Here is a 25,547-nt window from a genome sequence, read left to right as displayed (position 1 = left end):
TACTCTACGATCTATGTTCAATCAATAGATTTGAGGTTATTTACTAATATTTCCATTTTATATATATTTTATAATAGTCCTACTAATCATTCACATTTATTTTTAATTTAATCGGTTTCACTTTATTAACAAAAAACATCCACAATCTTTGCCACCACTTTTACATTTCATTATCTGTGAAATTATTTCTAAAAAAGAAAGTGATATCTATGGTATTAAGAAATGTAAAGTTGAAAGTAATTAAGTGACGTCAATATACCTCATATGTTTTGTAACAAGTGGCCACTTCTAACTAGTTAAAATTATAGACGCGTTGACAATCACCTGTTACAGCCAATCAACTTTCAAGTTTCTTGGTTTGCTTTATATTTCATCTTTATTATTTTTATTAAGTTTTATTTAATGTAACACAAATATAGCAGAATTGCATAATAATGTTCTTGAGAACTTTTAACATTTAATCTCAAAATCCGCAGTCACCTCTCAAGCAATATGATAAAAGTCCAGTATCCAAGATTTTGATAAAAGTATACGTCGATTATATTTATATTACATGCATACTTAAAGAATGTCTTATATTATTTAAGTAAAGTTATCATTTAGTTCTGAGCATTAGAAAATAAAGTATACAATTTATTTATTTCAGTTTACAGTAAAGAGAGAAAAGGAATAAATATTTATTAGCTTTAAAAATTAAATAATTTCCTTTTTTAAGTTTAAACTGACAATTGTCACAATTGATAGCTAGATCATTTATGATTTATAAGTATTGGTTAATTTTTTAATCTAATATTTTTTTCTTTTTCAAGGTTAAGTAACAATTATAGTTCGTTTGTTTATAATCTAGGTGATTACAAATTACTATTGATATATGATGTTGAATGTTCAAATTTTGTAAATAATCCTTGAGGAAACTAATCCTTGTTTAACTAACCTTTTGTGATAAAAAGCATGAGGAAATATTAGTTCGTTCAGGTAGAAAGTCTTATATACATTTGATTACTGTCAAGATTTTTATGGAAATCTCAGTCCCCTGTAGATAGTTATTCATTTGTCTGACCACTTTTACAGCAATGCCTGAAGCTTGGTTATAATTCAAAAATTAAATGAAAAAGTGCGTGGACAGAATCACTGCCAAATAATTCTCACTTCTTTAGAATCACTATATCTAGTGTAGTAATATTTAATTCAGAACAGAAATAACTGATAATTAAACTGTCACTTTTTATGTATTTATGAGAAATTTTGAGTTTTACGGTATATATAAAATATTTCGTTCTATTTTTTTATATAAAAACTAAAAAATTACTTCCGAAACAGAATGAGAAAAGCGCAGATTTCATAATTACATTCATTCTCGATTTGCGATTAAAGTAATGGAACGAGGAAAAGCGAAGTTGTGAAACGAATTTGTTAAAAGTTGGTCGGTCGCGCTTCGCGCAAGACAATCGGCGAAGCGACGTTTCAATAAACAGCCGCAACTGCGTTACAGAGACTTTAAAAGCAAAGGTCCTCGATTGGAAATTCGCTATCCCGGTCGTATTTATAATAATTACAATGAATGATGCACCATAATAGCGTTGCAACGGTAATAGCACAACTCAAAGTTACTTTACGATATTATAACTAGTGGGAGTTGTAAAGCCTCCAACTTAACTTCCCCAGAAGAAGAAAGCTAACAGGCCAAACAGACGAATTAAAAGTGGTATGTTTGAAATGATCGTCACCTTGCTTTCTCTTTCCGTTTTTTTTATTTTTTTTATTTTTATTTTTTTTTTTGCCACGTTTAGCTGTGAAAATTACTGAATATCTTTAATTAGCTGACTAATTATGACAATGTACGTGCTTGTATTAATTAACGTCGTGGTTATATTTTGTTTGGAAATTTATTCAATAACATTGAAAAATAATCAATCTGTTGCGAGACTAAATGCCTCGAATGCTTTTCGAAATGTTATATATATGCTATATTTTTAAACATTAACATATTTAATGTTCAGAATTTGTAACGGTAATTATGTATATCGATACGTTTTATCGGTGCAAATAGACTCAATGAAAGAGCGATCGAATTGAACGATGCGTGACAACTTTTATGTATCGTACGCAACGAATTAAAGCGTGTTGACATGAAAAGCAAGTAAACGACAGGGGGAAAATCGAATTTTATTAATGAAAAACGTTTAGGCACGATGAAATCACCAAAAGCCACTGACACGTTTTATTAGTTATCGCGTATCCATGAGATATTTCAATTCTCCGGAGTACTTTGATTACAAATGAAAAAAGCTATTGTATTTGTCGCGGTTGAGTCTTCAATAATTTAGATTTGGCGTCGATCTGAATCATATCTACAAACAAAGTACTTGTAAAAAATAATTTACGTAATTGAAAAATGAAAGTAGAAGAGGAAATCCATGATAACTGTCACTAATGGAAACCGTGGTAAAAATTGTTGCATTTAATTATTTATTAATGAACAATTGAACTGTTTCGAGCTGATAGACCGAAAATGCGTAATGCTTAATATTAAATAACGAATTACAAAACACATTTCAAGTTAAGGTATAAAGTATAACAGAAGTAATGATGAGCATTGCTTTATTCACGTACAGTGCAATCATTTTTCACTGATTTTCCCTCAATAAACACGTAAATCAAAAAATGTCTACAATAGAACTCCATTTAACTGAACTCGTCGGGCAACAAAAAATTCGTATAATAAGAGTTCGCCAATGAAATGAAATGAGGTGACAAGTTTATAGTAAAATAATTACAAAATCTTAAGTAAATATAATTATAAAATACTAATAAAAACATTCGATTTATAATGGATATCAGCAGATGTTCTGACACTTACAGCTGATCAATTAATCCTCGCAATAAACGGAACTCCGCGTATATCCTTTAAGGGGCCACACTTCAACAGAAACTTTTTGAACAAGATCGAACCTAGAGTGCATCAGTATTCTGAAGTGTTTCCCTGTCGTATAAGAGAACAGTTTGGTAGGAATCATTAAAACTTCCCGAACCAAGCTTCCCTACTGTGTCAAACGAAAGAAGTTCAGAGATATATTTCCTCAGAACGGTAGTTTTCTCTCGAGCTCAATTTTTAATTTCCTCTCGCGTTTTTTGTTTAACTAAGCGATATTGTCAGGGAGGTGTCGACCACAATGAGAAGTTAACTGATAAATAACGGCTAGTGTATTAGGCGCATTGACGTTTACTAGAATTTAAGAGGTACTTAGACAGGTTTCCTTCCGGAGGGAAGCCAGGTTTCTCTGAATTTTGTTGAAGCATTTCCCGTTTGACCCGCTCGATGCACCCGTCGATGCCCAGATTTTCGCCGCCTCTCTGTCAACAACGTTGTATGATTGTTTCCTCATCTTGAGGAACTGATTGCTCCATCCGCGGAATGGGTAATCTCGATGAACGAGTCTAAATTAAGAAGAAGAATGCTGCGCGCGATTTCGCGATAACTAAACCAAGCTTCGATCGATGGAAGTTCAAAGAGAAGAGTACTCAAAGGAAAAAACGCATCATCGCGAAAACGCGGATGATTCTCTAATGGGATGGATAGTGTGCGGTGGTAGGCAATCAAGAAGCAATAAAAAACGCGAGAACGCAAGGCGAATTATCGGGGGCGACGATCTGAAAATGCGCACCGACGGCTATGCGATGCAGATAATCAAATTGGCCACCGCGCTGGTCTAACGTAAAAGTGGGAACTTCATTCGCGTCAAGAATACTAATTCTTCACGCGTTTCTTCAGAAACGTATTTTCCCACGCTACTCATTATCGTCGCCTCACTTTTCAAACGCTCGTTTAATTCGCTCTGATGTCATAAATATTTGTGATTCGTCGATATTCAGGGTAATTGGATTTGAGCCGAATATATTCCCGATCGGGAAAACCAATATACTCCATCGACATTCCCACCGATGGAATCAATCACTGAATCCTTAGAAACGCACTAGTGAACGTACTCCGTTCCGTAATCGTTCTAATAAATAATAGAATAAAAGCTGATTAAGAATTGCGGTTTAAAGCAAGACAATGAAGTACATGTATAAAGTGATACAATTGCAATTGAATCTTAACTCTTACAAAACCGAACTTTTTAAACCTGTAAAAATAATTGTTCTTAACTGTTAATAATAGAAATACATCTTCTTGAGCGTTTTTAACCAGTTAGCTTTGATGGGTATACTTGTCATAAAGAAATGGCAATATTTTGTGTTATGGCCAGTATACTCGTTATACGTAAAAAGTAGTTATAATTTGCTGATTAGATTGCAATTTAGCAATTGCAGTAAATTGCAGTAATAAAATCAAAAAATAAAACAGTCATTTCATTACAACTTAATTCTATATTATAACAACTACAAATACTCAGTGTTTAACGAGTATATTCGTCATCGCTTACTTTTTACGATACATTTTAGGTATACACTTTTTAAAGAGGTCGCAACCGCCCGCTAGCTGGTTAAGATGACATAAAACACTAAAATGTAGGTGTTACGATCTGGTCTTGATCTTCAATATTCGTAACCGTTTTGTGTTACTTTAGATGTCGAATTTTAGATTTCTCAAGTTATATTTGTGTCAAAACGGTGGTTGCTGCCACCACCATATTTGCAATAAATTAACTATATGGATTAATTCGACTTTCATTTGTTATTTTTTAAATAAGACAAACGATTAAATGGAATGATTTCAGAAACTTCTCGTATTCTTCTAGATCGCGACACTATTCCAAATATCCCAGGAGATTGTGCTCTAATTACTTTCGCAACAACCGAATCGATTCAAAAACTTGTCGCACTTTTCTAGAGCGCAGCACCATTTTGAATTTCCAAACTGTTGTATCTTTGATGTTTTAATCCGTTAATGTAACCGTATAGATAGCGTTAACTAGCGTATGAATGCAACTGGTAAATAAAATTTCACGTTTCGGCTTACCCGCTATGTGCAAGAGTACTAGTACGGGAAGGACTAAATTTTTCTTGGAATAAATAAATATTTCTGATATCGGCTTAATTGTTGACAATAATATTCAATGAATAATTTTATTGAAGTCGTACATGTCAGTCATACATGAAGTGGTACAAGTCCGAAATCGGGAAAGAAAATGTTATAATGTTTAACTTCTCACCTTGCTTATACGTATGGTCGATCGCACTCGTGGAATATCGTACTGAGTTAGCATAATTGTTGGAAGACTGAATTGACAACTGAACAACTGAACTCATAACAAACTTTTACCTGAATTGCGGTTTGACAAAATTTCAACTGGACTCTTATAAATTTTAACGGAACTGCTTGAACTTTTAACTGAACTGAACTGTTTCAAATTTTGAAGTGGACTGTAAGACTTTCTCAACAAAACATCGACTGACTGGATTAGACTTTATAACTAAACTGAATGACTGACTCAATAACTAAAAACCGACTTTAACTGACTGACTTTTAACTAAAAACCAATTGACTGAACTACTCTTTGACAATTTTTACTGAACTGTTACAAAATTTTTACTGAACTCCCTGTCTCTAAATGGTTACACTTATTTATGATGAGACTATCATGTCCAAATGTCACATGACGGATTATTCCATGATAGCGCAGAGTTTTGGTACGTGATTTCTTCTGCGGACGCTGGAATCTTTGGTTCTACTGGTGTCCTTTCAGAAATGTTAATGTTTCAGCTGATGTAGTTTTCGTGGAATTATTATTGAAGTTGCCCTTTTCTAAAAGTCCTTGTTGCTGCATTCTTCATGCTGTATTAATTTCTCCTGATGGCAGGTCGTACTCTGCTAAACACGTGGTCACCTTGTTGACGCAGATACTTCATACTTTGGCGCGTGTCAGTTTGTTTGCCGCTGCAGATGCTGTGTGAGAGGATCGCAGCATCTCAGCTTCTATTATCTGCTTATTGCACTGTGTATTGTGGTGGGAGGGCGCGCGCAATGCAGCGCGTATCAGTAGACATCTTATTGTTCCTTGTTTCTATTTCTATATTCTTAGATTTTAATTTTGTTCAACAACAATGTTGTGTACTTGTTTATTGATTTGTTACGATATTAAAATATTTGTACGTGCCATATTTCTTATTTTCCTTAAGTTTTGTGTTTTTAATTTCATTTGCCTAAAGTTGAGGCTCGCGTAATTCGCGATTTACGACGCATTTCTTTCACGGTGCTCTGCACGAGCCGTGACAGTAGGACTACTTCATTCGCTTTTCCGATACCGTTTTATCAAAGGGAAGTACATTTATCACTTGCTGTATGTTGCGTATAGTATATAGTATATCGAGTATGAAAGTATTAACTGTAAATTTTAATATTTTAAGAATTTGTTAAAACCGGAAATATTTGTTTTAGTAGTTAGAGCGTAAAGAATATTTTGAGGTTATGTGTTACGTTAACGTACCATATACTGTATACCGGCTATGCATCGGGCAACGAGGTTCGTTTAACCAGTCAAGGATTGTCAGAATAGAATAGAATTCCCGCGTCGAACAGGGGTGAGTTTAATTGTATTTAAGTTAAGTTCGCTCGTTATGTATCTCGATTTTTGATAATGCAGCCCCTCTTAACCAATCAACATTCATCGTCTGATAACCATAGCCGTTGGTTATGACAACGTCGCTCTTAAAATACGATTGTCTTTCCTAACGAATTAATTAAAGCACAAGCGAGTACCTCGGTGTACGCATGATTTTCACGTGAGTTTTGTGAAACGCACGAAACTCTTCTCCATGCAACTTTCTCCTTTTTCTTTTCCTCCTTTGAGCGATGTAATTAAAGGCAAAGCAAAAAAGGAAAAGGAAAATAGTGAAGGAGAATTCCATCGCAGGGAAATCTTTTGAAACAGTATAAGGTCTCCACGAAAATTCAGAGTTCGTGAAATGGAAGGAAGGAAATAGGCGTTGAAAGAATTAATTAAGAGTCTTCATGAGTTACCGCGTAACAAGTAAGATGATACTTGCAGGATGTTCACTGTCAAAATATTTAATACAGATTGCTGTATGAACGATGGAATGTCAGCAATGACTGGCTGAAAAGGGTGCCGTAAAATTGACCCTGGAATTCAAATTTTATTATACTTGCATGGAACCGGAGTTCATGAAACGGAGTTCATTTGAAAATTTAACTTTCAATAGCTTCTCATCTATTCAATTTAGCTTTTGCATCTATTTTATCTTTGATGTGCTTTATAATGTGATTTCATAGTTCAATGGCTGTGCTGTGTTTCTGATAACTCACTGCAGCTTGTAAAGAGTACTTCAGTAGTGATATATTGTTCTGTTGTTGATATCCGCATCATCAGCCACCTAGTGTTATGATGCAAATTACTTACATTTGAACGATATATAACGCAAATAGTTAATAGTTTCTTGAAATTTTAGTTTCTTGTTGATACGAGAATGCGCAGTATTACCTCTTGGTCACCAAATCGTTGGTCTAGCCAATCGCATCAATCTGGACTTTCTATTTAATAGTGACCCTCTAATATTTCCTGAGCTATTGCGTAGCTTTTTGCTGTTTTATCAACTCATATTATAGTGCTCATATTATAGTCAATAGCATAATATTTATATTGTATATTTTCTTTGTGAATATATTCATATCATAAGTAAAATAGCTGCAAGAACTATTGAAACGTTAACATCATTATTAAAAAACAAAGATTGAATTTCCACCTATGGTTCTCTTGATAAAAGTGGTCCCCGTAGCGAGCAGAATACGATGCGACCAAGTTTGACCTTAAATTTCAAATCTATACCGATTCAGAGGTATAGAATCACGCTACGATGATTGCGACATATAATTTCTGAGGGTGCATCTCTTCCAAGTGTCTGGGCGATGTCTAAAAGAGGAAGAGAAATAATGATAAGATACAGGAGGATAAACTGAACAATGTGCATTCAGCGTGATTGGTGCAGCGCCGCGATGCTGTACACTGGAGGTTGCCTACAGGCGCTTGTATGTGTATACAACTTCCGATTGTACGCTGCCTCTCACCGGATCTCACATCCACTCCCTCTCGCTCGCTGTGTTTTCCAGAGAACGATTAAATAATGCTCTCTACTTTCTTTTTACAGCTATCTGCTTGATGGAATTACTAACTACGTAAAAAGATACGATTTAAAAGTGCACGAACGTTTAAAGGGAGAAACATTCGGAGATAACGATTTTCAGAAGTGATTTCTACCGATTTCTACTGTGATAGTTCCTTACCACGAACATCATGGCTTAAAAATATATTCAATATCACTGTAATTATTTTATGAACATTCGAAAATTCATGAACGAGTTCTTCTGCGGCAAATAATTCAATCACATTAAATCCGTAAATGGACAATTGATTGACGGGTTATGAATCAGTAGCCGTAATGCTTTTTCTTCATATCTGAGGAAATCTGTAAACGAAATAGAATAGCGAAAGTCTATTTTAATCGCATTCGATTCTTCTATAATTCACGATGTAGAAAATTCGATAGGAAACATTCGCGACCAGCTACGTTTCTAATCAATTATTTTCAATCAGAGCTCGCGAGCAAGTCTAAATTTATTGTGTAGTGACATTTTTCTCCAACGAGCGTGGTTATTTGAAATTCAAATAAATTTGCAATTCAGTTGAATAACAACCCGAAACCAAAGTAATTTGTCGCGCTTTTAACATGTACTCGTTGATTTATTTATTAGAATATTTATTAGATACGTGGTAAAAAATCGCGCATCTCAATATTCCATACATAGGTAGAGATTAAGTTTTTTAATCGAACAAATGTTCAACACCGACGATGCGCGATGCGATAAAAATTGTAATGTATAATTAACCACTTTGTTTTAAACAACAGTGATCGTATTAACAGGATTTTGCATTTAATATCAGCACAGTTTTGCCATTTCTGGCGAAAATAATAATAATATAGAAGTTCACTACTTGTGCCTCTGGAGGATCCTTAAATTTTCATAAGAGCTGCACGAAAGCGTCGAAAGTTTATTGTCTACTTTGAATAGTGAACTATCGACAAATAATTCTACTTAGAAATGGAAAAATCACTAGAAGAAAACACCGAAGTAAATTTAAAAGAAGGATAAAGGAATAATTTTTATAATTGTATAATTACAATTATAAAACCAAAACCATAAAATTTAGATTATAAGATATAATAAGATTTATTGAAGTTAGATCGCTTCTACATTAATAACACTGCACTGACTCTTCAGCAATGCTAAAACCGTGTAAAGAAATGCAAATCAAACATACTCATCCTTTGACCAAAATATATTAGGAGTAGTATACATGACAGTAGCAGATCCAGGAATAGTTATCGAATTTGTGAAGACGGTGGTACCTGGACGAAGATTGGGACCAACGCTGACGGTATGAACTATCAGAGTGGGAGAAAGTGGCAGGACAGCTCTAGCATTTACGGTGACAGGTACATTGGCAAAATTAAACATAACAATTACAGTGTCATTTCCTAGAGTGCGAGTAATACTCAAAACCCTTTGGTCGTATACGGTAACGTTTAAAGAACCGTGTGCTATCACTGGTCGCCTTTTCACGCTCATCACACTTTTGAATACCTGGTAGTGAGAGTAATATAGCTCCTTCTGAGCTTCCAGGTTCAGGGTCTTGTAATTTGGATGCACGGGCAGCCAGGTTTTCGTACTGGTGGAGAATCCAGCGCTGGTGCTGTTGTCCCATTGGTACGGTGTTCTTTCGGGATCTCTGGATTTCAGAAAGTATCTGGCGGGACCAGCGTTGCAACCAGCTGGATCGACAGTCTCGGCGTACGTGAATTGTCTGTCTATCATTCCGATTTCATCACCGTTGTAAACAACTGCTATGCCAGGTAGGAGCAGCGCCATTTCGGTAATCTCATCAGCTCGTCGAGTTCCGAATCTCGAGGCCACACGATGATTATCGTGGTTGCCCACGACCCAGTTCGGCACGCTACCTCGAGGCACGGTATTGACCCACCTGTCTATCAGATTTTTAAAGTCCATTGCGGTAGATTCGTTGTTCAGCTCTCTAATAAACATAAAGTTGAAGGGAACATTGGAGCCAGCATTGTAGAATTTAGTAGTTAGGTCATGAGTGGTGTACGCTTCCGTGAGAATCAACTTTGGATCGGATCGAGTACGGTTGGAGTATTCATCCATCAGTTCCCTCCAGCTCCGAAGCGTCTCGTAAGTCTCATTCTGATCTTTCGTATAAATATGCACCAGACTATCGTAATCGTCTTTAGGGACATCGGTCGCGTTTGCGCTCGGCTCGTCCCGGAACTTGGCGTCCTCGAACATATGATTGATAGCGTCAATGCGGAAACCATCGACCCCGCGATTCATCCAGAAAGTCAACACGTTTTTCATTTCCTGGTCTAAAGCCTGATTGCGATAATTCAAATCTGGCTGACCTGCAGCAAACTGATGTAGGTAGTACTGCTTGCGGACGTCGTTCCACTGCCAGGCCGATCCCTGGAAGTTGCTCAACCAGTTATTTGGCGGCAGTCTGGTGCCATTTACGATTCTGCCATCGTGCCAGACGTAGTATTCATCGTACGGCTTGATCCTTTGAATACTCTTTTTAAACCAGGGATGGTCGTTAGAGCTATGATTAGGCACGAAGTCCATGATCACTTTGAGCCCGAGGGACTTAGCCTTAGTTACCAATTTGTCGAAATCCGCTAAAGTTCCATAATCTGGATCAATGTCTGTAAAGTTGGAGATATCGTAACCGAAATCAACTTGTGGACTCCTGTAGATTGGCGATAGCCAGACGACCTTAGCACCAATGTCCTTAATGTGCTCCAGTTTGCTGGTGATACCATTCAGGTCACCGATACCATCTCCGTTGCTGTCTTTGAAACTCCTCGGGTAGACTTGGTACACGATGATATTTTTGTACCAATCCACATCTACTCCCGCGCTTAGCGCGAACAGCAAGGAACACGTTGCAATCGTTAGTCGAAACATGATGGATTACTGAACCAAGAGAAACACGGTCGACTATTTATAAAACGCGACGTTATCGATTATCTCTTTACATGTATGCCTCGATTATCTGTTTATTAAATTTCTTTCATTTAGTTAATAAAAGATAAGTTCGTTTCGAATAAGTGTCAACGATAACGAGAAGATAGTTAGGTACTCGAATATTATCATGCACCGTGTATCAATTTATTTTTTGCTATCTGATGCTTCTTTGGAAAGAAATTTTTTATATCAAAATTGTTTTTTTTTCGCATTCGATAGTTTAAATAAACTGAATGCTCGCGAGGGATCACAAGTTTTTTTCTATAAGTGAAGTATATTGTACGGAACTTCTGGAACCAAACAATGTTAATTTCAGTTTCAAATAGAAATATTTGATGAAAGATGATAGATAAAGAAGAAAGAATGATATAATATTGTATAGAATGCAATAGGTCACAATAGATTGAAACCTCTATGTGAAAGCTGTTTTTATACATCGCATTGGAAGCAGGGTTAACTTTATTACCGATAACAATCCTATATAATCGAAGTGGAAAGAAAAACAGTTGAACCAGCGATAAGTGTTATTTACAATGAAATAAATAGTCGGTCGAAAGTATTTCAAATCAGAAGATGAAAGGATTTATCTATTTTTTTTCCTTTTTTTTTAACAATTAGAGTATGACATTGCCCCGTTTTATTTTTGGATCCATGCAATGAATTCGAAACGGTTTATTAAAATTTCAACTCTCCATAATATTGAAATTTTCACGTAAAGGTAATCAACCAAGGCACCCACCTACTGTCAGTACTCATAAAATTTCAATGATATCGCATTCGAACGAAAAAACGAGTTACAACCAATTTTTGTACCGATCAATTCAGCTCGGTCATCGATCGGATTGGTCGCTTGAATGTTTTCTGTTATGTACTGTTTTAGTGTTACGCATCGCTGAAATAGAACATGGCCATCATGCAAAACAACGCGACCGGATTTTCTCAATCGTTGCACCTTGCCCAATTTCTCAATTACCGCATGCATATAACACTGTAGCTGCCACTATAGTGTCAGAGAGTACGAAGTCTCCCATTTTCGCTCCCACCATCAGTTTCCGTACCATACTTAAAGCTATTTTACCTTTACTTACAAAGCAGTTAAATGTCTGACTAAACAACCCCGATGTACTAAAAAGGTACTCCCAAATGGATATAATTCTTTTATTATCTCAAATTTACAATCTCTATACTTAAATTCCTTACACTTGTCCTTCGTCTCTGTTTTCTGAAATATCAGTATTTTAGATTTTCTATGTTTACCTTTAGATTTCTTATTATACAGTATTTTGATAAGAATTCAAGTTTGTCTTGTAGATCTACGTTATTTATCAACAGTATAATATCGTCCGCAAACAGTAATAATTCCATTTCTTTAATTATTGTATGATGTTCACTTTCTCTAAAAAAAAAAAAAAAAAAAAAACTATCTATATCATGCAACTTTTGCATAAAAAGAATTAAGCTAAGCGAGTCACCTATGATACTCCTTGTGTTACGTCAATTTCTTTAGTTTGACTGTCAATTTAGCTCTTTCATACAGATTTCTCAGAGTTTGTACGAACTGTGAATGTAGCCCCATTTGAAATAGTTTCTGACAGAGTGGGTGCACTACTGACTTCTGAAGTTTATAAAAGCTGCTATTAATTTCCTCCTTTTTCCGCCAGGACCATCGAAATTTTAACATTCGAAACAAAGATGCAATCTATATTCCTATTGACTAGAATTGCTATAAAGATGTTCCAAGAGGTGTTTGCCAGAGTTATATCCCTGTAATTCCGAAAGTCATTGATACTCCTTTTTTTAAATTTATAGTAAATTTATAACAAATTAATAGTCCAAATTCACATAAACTACCTGATATATTTCAATTATTCATAACCTTGCCGAATATTTTCTTCCTGTCCCACCTTAAAAACTAGAAAAGACCCAGTTCTATTGAGGAACTTTTTTGGTATGCCGTCTGGTCCTGGTGACTTCCTTGCTTTAGTCTCCTTAGAATCCTGTTTATGTTATTGCATGAACTGCGTCTAGGTTGAATGCTTACTTGGACTATTCGCGGTGGATATATTATTGTATAAAATTTCTCTATCAGTTCCCTTTCGATTGCTGAAGAGTGCAGACGTGTCTGGTGCCCGGAGAGGTCTCTCCGTCGAAATCGGACGTGAAAAACAGTGCCCCCGAAAGTCTGAAAAGCGGGGAAAGCAAAGTAATGCAACGGATGCCACCGCTCAGGATATCGAACAACGGCTAAACATACGCCATAAACAAAACCATGGACGTTCAAGAATGCACAGAAACCGAAATGGAAATCATTCAAATGAGCGAAGAGAGAAACACCACCAACAACGATCTAACACAACAAGACGAAAGCTGGAAGGTCGTAACTCCCAGCAAAAGAAGAAAACTAACAACAAACACAAATACTAGGAGAGCTGCAGAAACAGAAAGAAAGCAATGGCTCCAGGAAATTCCTCTACAAAATCCCTTCAGCGCACTGCCACAAGAGAAGAAACCAGACACAACGGAAAAACCGACAACACACAACACCAAACCAACGCCAATTTACATCGACGCGCAGATAATAGACCCCCTCCTCGAACTGCTAAACAACACGGCAGGCAAAGACAATTACAACATCAAACAATTAAAATCAGATCAAATAAAAGTGCAAACCAACACCCCAGAAACCTACAAAAAAGTGGTAAAGGTGCTAAAGGAAAAAAACGCTGGATACCATACTTACCAGCTTAAAACGGATAAAAGTTACAAAGCAGTAATCAGAGGATTACACCCAAGGACAAATACAAGCAACATATGTGAGGAACTAGCCATAATCGGACACTAGGTAAGGGTAGTAACTGACATAACAAGATTTGATACCAAACAACCACTACCGCCATTCCTAATTGAACTCGAACCGAATAACAATAACAAGGAAATTTTCGAAATAAAACAAATCCTAAACACAATAATAACAGTCGAACCACCCAGTCACAAAAAAGACATACCACAATGCATGCGGTGTCAACAATATGTACACACAAAAAACTACTGCAACAGAAACCCGGTGTGTGTCAAATGCGCAGAAAAGCACTTGACAACGTACTGCTCATACACGGGAAAAATAAACGAAGCAAAGTGCTACTAAACTGCAGCGGAAACCACCCAGCTAGCTACAAAGGCTGCCCAGCCAGAAAAATACTCCAACGTAAACTGTTTCAGGCTACAGTAACAAAGTAACTGTTACAAGTTACAGGCAGTCAAGTAACAAAGGAAATAACACCAATGACGCTACAGAAATCACAGAACTACTAAAGCAATCCATTAAAAACACCGGAATGATAACAAAAATAATAAGCGAACAAAACGCAGTACTCAAACAGCAAACGCAACAAATTACAGCTATGTTACAACTGTTAACAAACATACTAAGCAAAAAGTAAAAACGGACATACTAAAAATAGCTGCCTGGAACTCTAACGGCCTACAACAAAGGGCCATTGAAACCAAAGCATTCCTATACCACAACAATATAGACATACTACTCGTATCAGAGACGCATTTCACAACAAAAAGCTACACAAAAATACCGCACTATACCATATACGATACCAAGCACCCCTCAGGAAAAGCACACGGAGGAACCGCAGTGATAATAAGAAACGACATTAAACACCACCTACACAGCCAAGTTAGTAAAGAACACATACAAGCAACTACCGTTACCGTACAAACTAGCAGCAACCGTCTACAGCTGTCAGCAGTATATGCACCACCGCGACACAAAATTACAATACAAATGTGGGAAGAATACTTCCAACAACTAGGCGACAAGTTTATCGCAGCAGGAGACTACAACTCAAAGCTCACAACATAGTGATCAAGAATCACTACACCTCGAGGTAGAACCCTGGAAAAACACATCAGGAAAGACAATCTCAATATATTATCCACAGGAAGATCGACAGGCCTGAGCAAAATCCCTGACCTACTCGACTTTGCAGTCACAAACGGACTAAATGGAAATAAAATAAATATAGCACCCAGCCTCGAGCTTAGCTCCGACCATACACCCATAATAATTACATACAGAAACAAGCCAATACTCTGCAACAACCCAGAAACACTATGCAATAAATCCACCAATTGGCAAACCTTCAAAGAAATAATCGAGAGCAAAATCAACTGCAACATCCCATTGAAAACGCCCGAACACATCGAACAAGCTGTAACAACACTTAGAGAAACTATACAAGAAGCAGCACGAGCAACCACTAAACCCGAATCTACCATTAGACAAATAAAACTAATTCCACCAGACATCCTCGAAAAAATTAGCGAAAAAAGAAAAGCGAAACCAAATTGGCAAAAACATAGAACAAAAGAAAACAAAAAACACCTAAACAAACTCGCAAAGGAAATAAAAAACAAAATAAAAGAGCACAACAACAACGAATTCACAAAGTTCATAGAGTCACTATCTGCACACGAGAACTACAACTACTCACTATGGAAAGCCACAAAAAAAAATAAAGAAGGCGATAAAACCAGCCCCAGCAATCAGAAAAGCAGACAACACATGGGCAAGAAGCAACGAAGAGCAAGCCGAGGAATTTTCCATCCACCTATGCAACACATTTACACCACACGACATCAATAACAGCAACTACAATAGCCATACGGACGACGACGCGATAGCCACTAGCACTGCAATCGACAAGCAATACACCATACCCAAAACAACAGCACAAGAAATAAGAAACACAATAGAAAAAACAAAAAACAACAAAACACCAGAAATCGATCTAATCAATGGCAAAATATTGAAAAACCTCCCTCCAAAAGCGATACGGCTAATTACAATAATATTCAATGCAATACTAAGAATACAATATTATCCTACATTATGGAAACAGGTACAAATCATAATGTTACCCAAACCAGGCAAAGACCCACATGAAGCAACATCCTACAGACCAATATCACTACTCCCCGTGCTCTCCAAAATACTAGAAAAAGTAATATACGCCCGACTAAAACCAATAATAGAGAAGGAAAAACTAATACCAGACCATCAATTTGGATTCAGAAATAAACACTCCACCATAGAACAAATGCACAGGCTTGTCAACGAAATAATACACACAATAGAAAACAAACAATATTGTACAGCCCTATTCATGGACATAGAGAAAGCTTTCGACAAAATAAACCACGAAAGCCTAATACAAACAATCAAGAAACAATTCCCGGAAAAAATATACCAAATAATAAAATCATACATAAGCAACAGAACCTTCACAGTAAAAATCAAGGACGCACACTCCGAAGCAAAAGACATCAAAGCAGGTGTTCCACAAGGAAGCGTCCTAGGACCCATACTATACACACTATACACGGCCAACATTCCTACAACTACCAATAGCAAAATACTGACATTCGCGGACGACACAGCCGTGCTAGTCAGGCACACTAACCCTGTAACAGCAGCCACAATACTACAAGAGCACATCACAAAAATAGAAAAGTGGCTACAGGACAAACAAATCAAAGCTAACCCTAACAAATGCAACCACATCACATTCACATTGAGAAAACAGTTAACACCAAACATCTTCCTGAACGGCACGCAAATAACACAAACAAGGCAAGTCAAATACCTTGGACTTCACATAGATACACACTTCACATGGAAACAGCACATCAAATCAATAATAGACAAGATACAGATAGCAAGGAGACAAATGCACTGGCTATCAAGCCGAAAATCCAAACTAAGCACAGAAAACAAACTGAAAATATACAAAATAATCATAAAGCCAATCTGAACATACGGAATTCCACTATGGGGAACAGCAGCAATGAGCCACATAAACAAAATAGAAACAATCCAAGCCAAAATCCTTAGAACAATGGTAAACGCCCCGTGGTACGTTAGAAACGTGGATATACGGAAAGACCTGGGAATACCAACGGTCAAGGAGGAGATTACCAAACTCGCAAAAGGATACCGAGAAAGAATAGAATCACACCCGAACCAGCTGGCAGCGGAAACGAACAACACAACAAATATCGCAAGAAGACTAAGAAGGAAACACCCAATAGACCTCATACAAGATATAACCTAGCAAAGACGAAGATGGCACCCCGCTGAGGGTAGGCAGCCACATGCTATATTTTATTTTTATTTTTTTATTCCCAATATCTAAGATATAATACTTTACCAAATGTCCTTCAGGACAAATTGTAAAAAACCAAAATAAACTATAAAAAAAAAAGGAATTAAGGTACTGAGTTATCTATTTAACTCGAGCCTGCGCTCGCGAAACAACTCCCTTCCTTTGCCGATTAGTTCAAACGAGTCAAGCACTACATTATGAGAATTAAATTTATTTCTATTTTTTTAAATAGATCTGTCTAAATATGAATTCTGTGAGGTATTTTGCTTTAACTCAATTGCTTTCCTTGTTTCTTAGTCGTATATTCGACGTATTCATAGCAGAGCGACCTAAAATCAGATTGTCAATAAGAAAGTTATCGTCAATAAATTTTGAAGTACGTCGTAGTAAAATGTTTAATGCGATAAAAATGAAAATTACCAGTAAAAGGACCTAAAGGACAAAATAGGAAAAGGACCTAGATGCTTGTAAGACTGTGAACAATTTCATTGTAATTCGCTAATATCTCTGGAAATTGAATGCGATTTTAAATAAAAAGAAAATTACATTGTAATTATATTTTAGATAGGCATAATCTAAATTATCAGTTATTAAAAAAATTTGATGCATTTTATTTTATGGTGTCAGTCACCGATAATTAACTGGACTTTCCGACTATAAAATGGCTGTGTAAAAACATCTAAATACAACGCGTAATACGTACCACATTTTATGCAATGTAATAGTATAGAATTAATTATATATTTCATTGTGCATTTTGAGTTAAAATAAAGTAATCTGTGAGAATAAAATGGCAACCGAAATCGGTGTTCTATGGAGTCAACATAGAGGCTGTCAATTGTTTTGTATTCTAATTTGACACCTCTTTACATTAAAAATATAGGCCCGTTATAAATCTATTATACTTAACTCATATCAAAAAGATTTACGAAATTATTTAAAAATATAATTTTGGGCTACAATTGGTATATCATAGGATCGTACGCATACAACTAATTTGAATGAAATTACTTAGGCATATTACATTATCCTATTGTTAATTTAAATTTTGTATTTTGGTTGGTAAAATTACTAATATATTCTAAAACTTAATACATGTTCGCTTCTAAATCTCAGTTATTCTTAGTCGACATTTTAATCGAGAGAATTACGAAGTAAAATGAAATTTATTAGAATTTTTAACAAGTAGTTATATTTATATTTTTTATTTCGTTTCTAAACTTCTTCCCCAACGTTTTTGTATCGGCTTCTTTTATTAATTTTACCAATTCATTGACCAACTTATGATTACCGGCTGCTAATACTCTTGGTGCCATGATATTGAATTCTCCTCCTGGAACAAATCAGTTCTTTTATCGAAAAAGTCATTAATAATCATTATTGGTGTTGTTATCAATATTATTAAATTATCAATTTTTCGCAGAGCTATAGCTATTATCCTGATTTTCTATAGTAGGAAATATAATTTTAATTATCTAAATAATTATAAACAGAAACGGAACACACATACAAAAAGCTGTGTTAAATGTTAATTTAAAAATATATCAAACACAATGAAATATACTTTTTACGTTGTATTCATATAATGTATTAATCAGAAAATATAATATTAATATGATCTAAATGTGATATAATTGTTTAAGAGAGAAAAGGGAAAAGATGAAAGGATGTGCTAAATCTTAATTTAGTAATATTTAGTATGTAGAATTATTTGAGATTACCGCAAATTGCGTTAGGAGTTATCTACCATTTGTATCTATTACTACACCTCCCGATTCTCGAATGATAAGTACACCAGCAGCTACATCCCATGGCATCAAATTGTCGGTGTGGTACCCTTCTGCTGCACCCATTGCTACATAACACAGACTCAATGCCGCTGATCCTATTGTTCGTATCCCATGTGCTACCGAAACGAAAGCTTCCACTCTGCCAAGAGTAATGTCCCTGATATTCTCGATTGTTGCATAAGAAACCTCTAAACAAAGTAAGGAATGCTCCAGTTCTGAAAACACGTTATACGTGTACATTTTAGTGACTATTCAGTTACTAAATTATGCTGTAGCAAGTAGAGATATTCTCTTCGCCAGTTGAAAATTGCAATGAGCTCGATGTCAAAGCGTTATCATAGTTTTACCATTTTTAGTCTATTTTTCATCTCAACGTTTGCCGTGTTTTAATTTATCGAAGATAATAAATTAATGGAATTAAACCTAACAGAATAGAATAGAAAATTCGATATAAAGTATATTCGAAGCCAAATATAAAAATATAATTAATAAATAATAGTAACAAAAATATTAATATTACTATATTGTACGAAATAATCCATAACGAATGAATTTGAAATATTGTTGAGATTTGTAGTCATTTTTCTCAATATAAATCATATAAAATATAGTTTATATTAAACTTGTTCTACATATTTTACAATACATTATATTACGTCAAAACATACTAGAAATCGGAAAGAAAACAATATTTTATTTTGGTTTGTCAATTTCGATAGTTAATTGTATATAAAATATTGCATTGTATTAGATTGTATTAGAAATATATATAAAACATATATTTGTGAACTCACTTTCTATACTAGAGCTTTTAATAAGCTTCCCATTTAAGTAGGCTCCACGTCCTCTCTTAGCTGTGAATAATTGTTCTAATACAGGATTATAAACAATACCAATTTCTAGTTCTTTTTTTACTGCCAGTCCAATCGATATACAAGTGAAAGGAAAGGAGTGTACAAAATTTGTGGTTCCATCAATCGGGTCAATGATCCACGTAGGATCGTCTGTTAATTCTGGTAAATAATTTGTGGACGAAACTGTTTCTTCAGCAATAAATCTGTAAATGATATAAATATGACATCAATTCATTCTTACATGTTTCATAGTACAAAACTGTATATATAATATATACAGGGTTTGCCCAAATAACATATAAAAGTGTGCAGGACATAATTCATTGTAGAGAAATAAGAAAAATACAGAATAAAGCTTTTTCATTCTCGGCTTAATTTACAAGAAAATCGTGTTTAAAAATTTATCAAGTATATTTGAACATGGCTAATTTCAGACTAAACAGGACTAAATAATCGATAGGAAGTCATTCTACGTGTGAAAATAAGTCGAAAATGCAGAACATAATTTTTTCTCAAGACGGTTTGTTTCCGAAAAAATAAATTTGAAAATTTATCACAGGTATATAAGTGCGAGATCGATTCTTAACTAAACATGACCGATCTCTATTTTCTTGAAAATAAAGCCTTAAACGGAAAAATTTTATTTTATTATTATTTATTTCGTATTGATTATTCACTCATATCTAGTCGGTCGTATTAGCCATGTTCAAGTATAAATTGAAATTTCAAACTCAGTTTTTTCGAAAACTAAGCCGACAATGAAAAAATTTTATTCTATATTATTTTCTTATTTTTCCATAAAGAATCGCGTCGTACCAGCTTTTACGCGTTATTCAACCGGACCCTGGCAGATAGTAAAAAATGAATATTTATGAGAAACATACTTGTGTGTAGGAAACTCTTTGGCCAAGCTATATATTAAAATTTCTTCAACTTTCTTGTCAAATTGAGTTACTAAATCCCAATCTCCAGCTTTAGTTTCGATATTTTTGCATCCTTCAATCGCATCCCGAATTACCTAAGCAATACAGAAAACAGTTGCTTCTTTCTTTATCAATTGCTTTCACTTTAGAATTTTTATTAATTTAACGTTAAAAGACCATTCGATCTTATCTGTTGAAATGTTTCAAAACATTCTGAACAGTTACGTAGGAAGCGCTCGTATTTTACATACATATAAGATTATCATGTACACACGTGATAATATAGGTATGATAATCGTATAACACATTCCACTGATTCGAACTAAATATAGTGATAAAGGCTTGTAGAAAATAATAATAATTTGACGTATTGAAAAAGAATTTCTTTTATTTATGATATATATATATGCACACATACAGGGCACGACTGAATAATAGTTCTGTCTAATGCGGAATTAGTCATGTTCAAGTAGACGTGATAAATTTTCAAACTCGATATTCTCGTAAGCCTTAAATGAAAAAATTTTACTCTATATTTTGTTCTAATTTTTTCATAAGGAATCACCTCGTCCCCGCTTGTACACGTTATTCGGCCGCACCCTATATATATATTATTTCATAAATATTTATAAATATATATAACAAATATATAATATTATAATGTATATGTAAACATACAATAAAAATATGTAATGTATTTTAAAAAAAGGAAAAAGAATATATATACAGAAACAGAAAGATAATAACTGTAACTTCATAGACAAATTATGAAAAACTATCGATTTAATTTATTTATACATCAAAGTCTCGGTCCGTTGCCATGTCACAATTATAAAGTTTACTCTACATCTCGTGGAAAGAGTTGGAGCAAGAAACAATAACAAAGAAACGTAGTGTAGATCTTTTTTGTTTTTATGTTTTCCTTGTATTTCATGCAATAAGTTGTACAACATTAATGCTAACACATGGTTTAAACTAATTATTTTTCAACGCAAGTAGTAATATCTTTTTGCAGAATACTAAAAATTGCATCGAATGGAGTATGAAAAATGTACTGTTCCATTTTAAAAAATAGAGGTGATTTTCACTTTTCATCAAAGCAAAGTTTTTTTCGAAATTCATGATATTACAATTTGTAGTCGATTGAAAACTGATAAGCTTGGTGTTTGATACATCTTTTTGCCCGACTGTAATTTTATCATATTATATTTTTTTACCATATTATTATTGACCATGTATATTTTATTATAGTCATCAGCGTTCGTATTTATTTTTACTTTAACTTTTTATTGACAAAAACATCTGCAATCTTTGTCGCCCCTTTTCCACCTCAGTCGCCTGATCACAATTCGTTGTTAAATAACATGATAGGGGAACTTATTGCTTCTAAGAAATATTCGTCTAATAAAAGTATGTCATTTGTATTTATAGATATTTGAAGAACGTCTTGCATTATTTAAGTAAAGTTATAACTGAGTTCTGGCTGTTAGAAAATAAATCATACAAATTATTTATTTGAGGTTACAATAAAGAACGCAAGATTAATCACTATCTTGTTTATGTAAGGAATAAATATACATTAGTTTTAAAAATGAAATTATTTTTATTTTTAAGTTTAACTGATAATTGTCAAAATTGATAGCTAGTTCAGATGTAACTGACAATTATCCAGACTGGTAGTTAGTTTGTTTATAATTTAGCTGATTACAAATTACTACTGATGTATGATACTGAATGTTAAAATTTTAGAAACAATCCTTCAAAAAACTAATTATTGTTTAATTAACTTTACGTGATAAAAAGTGTGAGAAAAGATCTTTTCCCAAAAAGTTTTAAATACAGTTAATTGCATAAGATTTTTATAGAAATCTCAGGCCCTGGATACCTTTTCAATTCTCTGCAGATAATTTTTTTAAAAATACCAATAAAATTACATGCACTTATTTACTTGTCTGGCCAGTTTTGTAGCAATACCAGTATGACCTCTGGTATACCTGAAAATTGTTACAATTCTTATATTAAATGAATAAGTGCGTGAATAAAATTACTGCCAAATAATTTCCTCTTTTGTAAGATTACCCAAAATATAAAAAGTATTATAGAATTCAAATGGATTTTTACTATCTCTTATCTCTGTCTTAAAGATACCAATTTTTTCTAATTTCTACATTTTTATATTTTAGAACTATCATCATTCCGTCAATAGATATAAAAGAAAATATAAAGGATTCTATCTTTATACTTCTTTCTCTATACCCTGCCTGTGTCTCTTTCTTTCTGTTCTTATTTCGTTTTCTCTGAAAATCTAATAAATGTGCCTTAAAACCATTTACTATTAGTTTTTGCTCAATAACGAAGTGGAATGATTCTAAATGATTGTATCAAATGTGCAATTTTGTCGGTAACTGGCTTTATTACATATTATATATTTTTATAATATATTTTATAATATAATATAATTTTGATAATATAATTATATATGATTTATATAATTATATATTTTCGAGAAATTTCAGAAGTGTATATATATATATATATGTCTGTTAATAACTTTACAGTTGTATCGCAAATAGCAATGTTATATACTTTTTAACTTCAATTCGTGTAATTGTATAATTTAAAGTACATATTTTGTTATATATTCAACATACATGTAATAATCCATGAAATTTTTTGTACGATTATAAAATATATGTATAAATGTCATTGTAAGTAAATGGAGCAATTACTGTTAAATAGTATGCACATTATTTTTTGTATCGCCAAGTTCCTTTCGTTTTTGATGAATTCATTTTAGTTCTTCCAAAGTAAAGCCTACTTCTCATTTAAAAAAAAGTTAAATTATGACATTTTACTTGAAAACTGTAAAAATACTTAAAATTTTAAAATTTTGGGAGGATCTTTACAGATGATACTTAAAAGGAAACATTCGCAAATGTAAACCGCTGATTTTAAATATTTGTACGATGTAGTTCTCCGAAAAATATTTGACACGTATTTTCTTCGTGCTTTTATTCATGTTGAAGGAGTGAAAACAGCTCTGGAGGTTACGGATTGGAAATACATATCATCAAATATTTATTTATTTTTTAGTTAAACGCAAGCTGTGGAAGATGTAAATGGTATAAGATGGTTTCAAAAATTTATATCAAAAATCAGTAATAAACGATAAATTATACATTATTAGACCTCCACAAAATTTTGTGACAGGCAGAATTCAACATTAATCAGAAAAATTAAATTGTGAAAGTACTGAAAAAATATTTTAATTCGCAACTTACGTCGTTAGATAATAGATGAGCCGTACTACTTAATTTTGGAGTATTAACTTTCAGTGTAAATTTTATTTTTTATGTAAAATATTCAATTGATGATTTCTATTGTGTAAAGTACAAAACCTAGATTAAGATAAAGTATTCTAAAGCTAAGTAATTCAACCCAAGCTTCTGTGAGCCACCTACATTCAATAGCATCAGTCGAAGCTATTGGAGGTTAATAACAAAAAATGGAAGCTCTTACATGGATGAACAAATAAATTGCTGGATATTTGGAAAAGAATTATAGATAATAATCAATATTTTATTGAAGATTGATTATTAGTCTAAGAAATTCTAGTTACAAAAAATCAATTCATATTCTTTCAGAAAAAGCAAACAAAATTTTCGGATCATTCTAGTAGTATAAGCACTTCTATAATTATAAATATTCTTATTGCTTATAAAGCATTTACGTATTGCTATCTGTATCATTGTATTATTCAATGAAATGTAGGTTGTATTCCATAAAGTGAAGTAAACATTTCCATTTCCACAGTTCCCTCCCAAATAACTCTTTTAATTTGTTAATCTAACTGATTTAATTTATAAATTAAAAATACCTTCCCAGATTCGATGGTAAGCTTCAAAACGAAATCGTAATAACAATTCAATTCTTGTTGATCGATCATATTGACTAAATAGGGATCACTGACTTGCTGTCACTGTACTAATAGGTTGTTTAAACTAAACATTCGTTCGCGAAAGCTCTGCTTTTATGCTACGATGTGAACCCCCACTATAAATTTGTCGTCGCATTATTTAATATGATTCCATTGTTATATTGATTCCATGAGTTCTATTCCATTTCATATATGGTATATGTGATTATCACTATCTGATTTCATGTAACTGTAATCAGTTTGTAAGAAATTGTTGATTATTACTGAATAACAGAAAACTGTTTTCAAGCCTATATCATGCTAAAATTTTATGTTGTTCAAAATACCAATATTAAATTCATGTATATTGTGATCAACATTCATTTCTGTAAAAAAAAAAAAATGGATCAACCTGTTGATGTAATGTGTGATGTATTTTGTTGTGACGTATATATATATATATATATATTATAAAACGGAAAAAGTAATAAAAACGTGCGGTCGAACACCAATGACGTTGAATAAAATAAAATAGCGTTCAAGATTAAACTTCGTTCCGAAACATTACTTTTTTTTTAAACTTTTCTTGATATTACTTTTTATTTTCTTATATTACTCGACGAATAAAGTCGAAATATATCAGTTTTGAGTATAAGAATCAATTTGTTCAAATTTATGCGTACTTAAAATTTGATACCCTTAGCTTACTGTATGGCTTACGTTGTCTTATGCATTAAAAGCAAAAAACGCTTTAAGGCGTTAATCTTTATTGATACTATGAATGCTATTGCTGTAGTATTGGTAGATCATTTTTCCGACCACCGAAAAGCAATAA

The 25,547-nt window shown here is 33.7% G+C and overlaps 2 protein-coding genes across 4 annotated transcripts; both read right to left on the bottom strand.

The window, feature by feature from the left end:
* Window positions 1–9,162: 9,162 nt before the first annotated feature.
* On the bottom strand, window positions 9,163–11,056 carry LOC132914108 (alpha-glucosidase-like). The gene has a single exon (XM_060972939.1). The coding sequence runs from the start codon at window positions 10,991–10,993 to the stop codon at window positions 9,269–9,271; it is 1,725 nt and encodes a 574-aa protein (XP_060828922.1). The 5' UTR covers window positions 10,994–11,056; the 3' UTR covers window positions 9,163–9,268.
* Window positions 11,057–18,061: 7,005 nt separating this feature from the next.
* Window positions 18,062–24,816, bottom strand: LOC132914229 (uncharacterized). 3 transcript variants are annotated; one of them, XM_060973145.1, is made up of 5 exons: window positions 24,674–24,816; window positions 20,758–20,891; window positions 19,814–20,076; window positions 18,977–19,234; window positions 18,062–18,562 (listed from the first exon to the last, which is right to left on the bottom strand). In XM_060973145.1, exons 1-5 carry the CDS (start codon window positions 24,740–24,742, stop codon window positions 18,408–18,410), a joined length of 879 nt encoding a protein of 292 aa, XP_060829128.1. In that variant the 5' UTR covers window positions 24,743–24,816; the 3' UTR covers window positions 18,062–18,407. The 3 variants fall into 3 exon arrangements, with proteins under 3 accessions (XP_060829128.1, XP_060829129.1, XP_060829130.1); XM_060973146.1 differs by having other exon boundaries at window positions 18,998–19,234; XM_060973147.1 differs by having other exon boundaries at window positions 18,377–18,562; window positions 18,951–19,234.
* Between the last annotated feature and the right edge of the window lie 731 nt (window positions 24,817–25,547).

Source organism: Bombus pascuorum, chromosome 14 (assembly GCF_905332965.1).
Source record: "Bombus pascuorum chromosome 14, iyBomPasc1.1, whole genome shotgun sequence".
NCBI lineage: Eukaryota > Metazoa > Arthropoda > Insecta > Hymenoptera > Apidae > Bombus > Bombus pascuorum.
This window is presented reverse-complemented; position numbering and strand designations above follow the sequence as displayed.

Excerpts from the sequence above, each read along its gene's own strand:
- LOC132914229 (XM_060973145.1), bottom strand. The coding sequence starts at position 24,742 with ATGATCGATCAACAAGAATTGAATTGTTATTACGATTTCGTTTTGAAG. Across the intron at positions 19,235-19,813 it reads TAAAAGCTCTAGTATAGAAA|AACTGGAGCATTCCTTACTT; the intron begins GTGAGTTCACAA and ends ACGTGTTTTCAG. Across the intron at positions 18,563-18,976 it reads TGTAGTAATAGATACAAATG|GAGGAGAATTCAATATCATG; the intron begins GTAGATAACTCC and ends GATTTGTTCCAG.
- LOC132914108 (XM_060972939.1), bottom strand. The coding sequence starts at position 10,993 with ATGTTTCGACTAACGATTGCAACGTGTTCCTTGCTGTTCGCGCTAAGC.